At 39.7% G+C, this 6,000-nt stretch overlaps 1 protein-coding gene across 1 annotated transcript in view; it reads left to right on the plus strand.

Moving 5' to 3' along the window:
• Window positions 1-5,281, plus strand: part of GALNT16 (polypeptide N-acetylgalactosaminyltransferase 16) — a 231,194-nt gene extending 225,913 nt beyond the window's left edge. Inside the window, exon 15 of the mRNA XM_073610151.1 lies at window positions 1,727-5,281. Coding sequence (XP_073466252.1) covers window positions 1,727-1,864 — 138 coding nt within the window. The 3' untranslated portion in view covers window positions 1,865-5,281. The remainder of the gene's footprint in view (window positions 1-1,726) is intronic.
• Window positions 5,282-6,000: the final 719 nt, after the last annotated feature.

Genomic DNA, 6,000 nt, shown 5'->3' on the forward strand with positions numbered 1-6,000 from the left:
GGAGAACAGTTGGGGGGGGGGGGGGGGATTTTACCTTAATGCAGCATTAAGGTAAAAAACTGTTAGACTTTAGAACCCAAAACAATCCCCACCTACCCTAAGGTGCTACCTATACTCAAAACCACATATAAACATTGTTATATATGCAATCATAAATCATATAATTAATAGGAAGTCCAAATGTGATCACATTCACTGTAAATCAATATAATCAAAGTGTTGTTCAGGTGACAGACCCACTCCTCAACTACAATCCACCAAACACAAAGATAAGGACAGAGTGTACTCCACAGTGTGTTCTCTATAGAAGATCCGGTACACAGACCTCACACAGCACTCACCGGAGGATTTTGACTCCCTGCATCAACAAGGGAGTCAAAACCAGCATGCATAGTTATCCAGGGTGTTATGGCTTCCATGTACTCCAAACGAATTTCCCCTCTGTTCCAACATAAGTAGTTGTTCCAGCTTATATCAGAAAAATTCTCCATATGCAGCATTAAGGAAGAGAAAACGACATAGTGAAAAGTACCGCTTTTTTTAATCAAAAAATATAAAAACAATGCACATGCAGAGTGAAAAATAGTGTTTGCCTTAGAAAAATATTGAATTCTAGTATTAAAAATGGATGCCGCTTATTTCCAGTGGAGGAAGCAACGTCAAACCAGAAGTAACCGTCCACTGCGCTTCCTTTTAGGAAAGGACATCATCAGGTGCTAGGAAACCTACGCCCATCATTTCAGCTTATTTATATACAACAAGGACTTCCTAGTACACCCAGATCGGTTCATCTTGGATCTCCCCTATCTTCCTAATGTTTATTATAGGCAACAACAGCCACCCAAGACACCCGGATTGACCATGTTGTCACTTCCCTATCTGCCTAATTCTCATAACGAACACTGTTAAAATTTCTATGAAACCTGGTAAATGCTCCTATCCTTCAGCAGCCACCACTAGTTGTTGTGGTTATTTCCATTAATAAATGCCACGAAGGCTTAGCCCATATCATCTATACAAAATCAATGTTGTAATATATGGATATGTAAATATAGCAGCCCCTAGTGGTCATATCTAAAAACGACATGCCCTATTATTGTTTGCCTCCTTCTGACCTGCAAATGACTTGCTTCAAGCTGGTTTTGTATGGCTATAGACCTGTATGGTAAGGAATGCAAAACCTGTTTAAAGTAAGCAAAAGCAGTGTGTCATACAAAATGTAGAATTGACTGTTTAAAAAAAAAACAGCATTCTAACACAATTAAGCCAGGCATCGCAGTTCTCTGTCCAAGGTTAATATTCTGATTTGGGTTCGATAATCCAGTTGGGATTTGCAGTTTAGTATGATTTGCAGAGCAAAGCCACTCTGTCTTTCTACAGATGATGATATATCATGTTGTGCATGTGGTCATCATGGCACCAGTTGTGTTATGTCCCATGTTCAAGTCAAACTGCTGTATATTTCTTGTACAGAAAAATACAGCCATTATGACAACATGGCCGGACCAACTTTAGGGCACATATTTTGCATGTCTAAACATTACATTTAGACTGTGGTTTAGCTATTTCTTGGTAAGGGCAATATGGAGTCTTTCCATCGACTATGGGGCTCTGTATTTTTCAATATCCAGTCAGTTTAGCCTTTGTCCAACATTATTCTTCAGCTACTTTGCTATTAAACTGACGTTAGAATGATGTTGACCGTATGTTATTTTGTCTTTTCCAGAAATGGAAGTTGAAAGGGCACTTCTTGCAGCATCTAAGCAGTGCCCTGTGTTTGGACACTCACACCTCCAGAGTTATGATCAACCCTTGCCAGTCAGATCTGGGGAGCCAACAGTGGGAAGTGATCCAGGCAACATGAATACTCAGAGCAACACTTTCTACATGGTCCACGGAGATGGGATCCTGGGACATTTCATGGACCACCAGGTTCTGAACATTAAACTCCAAGACTTTTCGCAGGTGGTTAGGCACTGCCAGTCCTTAAATGGCATCACTTGATGTCTTCATATTTGTCCCTGGGGTCCAGCTGCCTCTGGATATGGCTGACATTTGGAATTCTATTTTATCCAGTGAGATTTCTTATAAAGTGATCCAATCATGCTTTTTCATCTCTGGCTGCATTTTTCATCTCGTCCACTGCAAAGCAAGTCTTGTGGATCCTCAGTGAAGATGTATTGTGTTATCAACAGACCTGTAAAACCTCAAGCACATTTCCATTTAGATCATTCAATGACTTGATTAGTAATTTATTATCATGCAGTGTTAAAAAACTCCTATACGGTAAAGTTTCTATATGGACAAACAACATGACATCAGAAGTACGAGTTAAAGACTAATGGGCCAATAATGCTGAGTTGCATGTCACATTATTAGAAATGTTAGACTTAATTTCATATTCTTATATCTAAACTACCTTATAGCTGTCTTTCTTACATGTAGTTCTGAATGTTAGAGGCTCAATTATGCAACACTGAGCATCATGTGTCTCTCTGATATTTAGTTCTTCATGTTATCAGATGTAATGTATGTGACATGTAGCTCTGCAATCCACAGCTTTATGTTGTGCATAAATCTGATTGTGTTTCATATGGTTTCTTCATCCAAGCTTTACCCCTTACACCTGTTTCCCGTTTTAGGATTGGAAAAGGTTCATAACTATTTTTAAAATGCCTTTTCAAAACATTCCCTTATAATTATCATTTCTTTTTCATCCATTTAAGTGAATTGGGTATAAGACTTTCCTTGACAACCATTGCCGTGATGTAGTTCACAGACTACAGCTTCATCAGTGGCTTTTCTAGCTTTTCTTTATTCTATCAGTTAATGCAAACTGTACCTAATACAAGAGACTACCTAGCTGGATGTAATAAAAATCTGCTGACTAAATGAAAATGAATGAAAATTTGAAAAAAGAATAGTGGATAATCTAAACTATGATTTCATACAAGAACAGGGGCTTAAAATGTTACTAAACCCAGGACCCTGCATTCACTTTATCTGGTCTCCCACAGTACACAGAACATGGAAATGAGATTATTTTAGTAAATATAAACTGCTAAATAACTTTTCTCATCAGCAGTAAATAGTAGTCTTGTGAATTTTATTAGTGTCCGGCCGAGCACTGGTTAAAGCTTGTAGGAGGAGTTTTCATTCTCCTGTGACTGTTCTATGAGGCTACATGACCGCTCATCCTCTGTCTGGACAGTGCTGATTGGCCCTGTGCCGATCACGTGCACTCCCAAAGAAAAATAAATAAACCTCCCTAGCAATACACACCAAACTAAGCATGTGCAGAGTGCCCCCAACACTCTGTACTTTCAGAAGATGTATTGGGGACTGTGGAAAAAGGATAGGATCAAAGAAGACAGGATCAAACAGCCTTTTTACACAATGCAGAGGATTAACCCCTTAGGTTCCACAGTGAGTATAACAAGCATGCTTTACTGCATATACAGACTGATTTTACTGTTGTGGGTTTAGTAACACTTTAAAGTACATGTTCACCTTAAAAAAAAAATCTACCAGCCCCTTTCTCTACCCCTCTCATTACCCACATTGCAGGTCCGTAGTAATCTCATCTGATTACTGTGGAATCCCTCACTGTCTGCAACCCAGCCAGTAAAAATCATCACATAAACCTAAAGTGGATGTACCATAATGTGCAGGTGCAGGCAGCCCTACACTTGGCTTTTACCAGTCAGGCTGCAGACATTACAGGAGGCAGCAACTGGTGGAGGCCTTCAGGGGAAAGGGGTGATCACAACTAGTGATATTGAGGGGGATAAGAAGGAGGGCTGGGGGATTTTTTATAGGTGAACTTATTTTAAAAAATGGTCTTCTTTAAAGGAAAATATAGTACATATTGATTAAGTACACATTTTTAGTTGTTATTGTAACATTTACCTAAAAGTAATTATGTGATTTTCACATTTAGCAATAGATTGCTGGTCAGTAATTGTTGTATCTCATATACAGATATGTAAATGCTTCCTTTAGTGGTCAATGGTGTATTAGATGATGTGATACTAGCATTCTTGCTTTAGGACTGCAGGGATAAGCCCTGGCGGCCTTATAGAGAGTTCAGAGTTTACAAATAGTATATAATTTGTTTTTTAATACTATAGTTTCCTTTAAAGGAATCCTACCCAACCCCTGTAGCACAGAGCTATTGAGCTACATAAGTATTTAGGTTCTATTTAGTTTACACTATATGGCCCCATGGCTGCCAAAACACCATCTGCCTTATTCGGTAAGAGATTAAATTTTTAGGTGCATCAACCTATAGCAACCAATCAGAATTTATTCTGCTGAGGTCAGTCAAGGAGAAGATGAATTATGTTTGCTATGAGTTTTGAACCTAAATCTGAACTCCAGGCAGATATAAAAGACACATATAAATGCAGCTCTCTATTGTTGAATAAGCAGTGCTTGTACCTGAATTTGACAGACACATTAAAGGAGCCAAGAAGTTGTGGTTCAGGGCAAAAAGCATGCAGACAGAAGAGTGGTAGAGAAATGAGCTCACCAGTATGCTGCTCCTTTCACTGTCCAGTCACAGACTGGAAGGAGAGATAAGACTCTCCAAGTGTTGTGTAGCTGTGCCATGGAGCAGAGTGTTGAAAATCTCATGACCAGATAGGCAAAACTACAAATTCTTCCACAGGTAAAACAGCTCCCTTATATGCAACTTTATCTTTGTAGTTAGACATTTGGCTGGAGTTCGGCTTTAAGAATTAGAATTCTTCATTGGAAGGACCAAAGGTGACACCATCATATAGCTTCACAATATTCTGTCTCAAGTCTTGATAATTGTGTTGACTTCTGCTGAAAGGTGAAAACACGTACCAGGGAGTTCTGCAGATACCCATGTAAATGTAGTTAAAGTAATGGCCAGTGTTAGTAAGGTGGGATCAAAAGTTTGGTATTAACTGGATAAAATACAATAGCGAAATATAATTTTTACTTATATTAGAAATCAGAAATCATAAAAGCTGTTAAAATAATCTCAAAATTGAGCCGATGTATCCAACTGTGAGCAGTCAGTACTAGAATTATATGCCATTGATGCCAAGTCTTTTAAATGACCCACAGTATGAGTTAAAACTCTGTATCTGAGACCAGATATGTTATAATAATACTTTTGTTTTTGGTTATTCTGCCCCTTTATTCTACAGATGTCATATTGGATGAAAACCATTGTTGGTAATTCATTGTGACGTTAGAATGCATTCTCTGCTTGTGTATAACTGTGTAATAATTTATTCCGATTTTACAAGCTGTCTGTAGTCATTTTTTCCATATCTGTTGTGCATGAAATTACCAAATATAAAATTAATAACAGTCTACAGCAGCCCTTCACAACAAAAAGTGATTCCAAAGATAAACGTTTTAGTTTTTATAAAATAACAAACATGTTATACTTGCCTGCTCTGTGCAATGGTTTTGCACAGAGCAGCCCTGGTCCTTCTCTTCTTGGGTTCCCTGCCAGTGCTCCTGGCCCCTCTTGGCACACCGCTGTCTTCAAGAGAGCCCTGCTACAGCTGGCAGTCTCTCTCCTTGTCTGTCCCTGCACGGTGTTGATCTACTCACTGTCTCTCCTTGCTCTCTCTGCTGCCTCTCTGGTTAGGGTCCCTCCAACTGCCTCCTGTGGTGGGATCCTTCCAGGCCAGCCTCCCAAGCTCCAACCCGAGGCAAAACCCCTCAAGGTCCAACGACAGACTCCCCTCAGCACTGCTTCTCCATCTTCCACCCGACTCCCCTGCTGGCATGGCTCGTGTCTATTTAGGGGCTCCTTAGTTCCCTGCCAGGCCCCCAACCTGGGGATTGGCTAAGGGCCCCTAAATATGCAAGACAGCCCTCCTAGCCTCCACCCACTATCTTCCGGAACATTCTCCAACATTCTAGAAACAGGGGAGGCATACACAGTAATCAATTCTATAAGTAATGTTTCCATGCAATCTCAAGAGATTCAGCAAGATTTTGCACAGGCGTCAT

Source organism: Aquarana catesbeiana, linkage group LG13, assembly GCF_042186555.1.
Source record: "Aquarana catesbeiana isolate 2022-GZ linkage group LG13, ASM4218655v1, whole genome shotgun sequence".
Classification (NCBI taxonomy): Eukaryota; Metazoa; Chordata; class Amphibia; order Anura; family Ranidae; genus Aquarana; species Aquarana catesbeiana.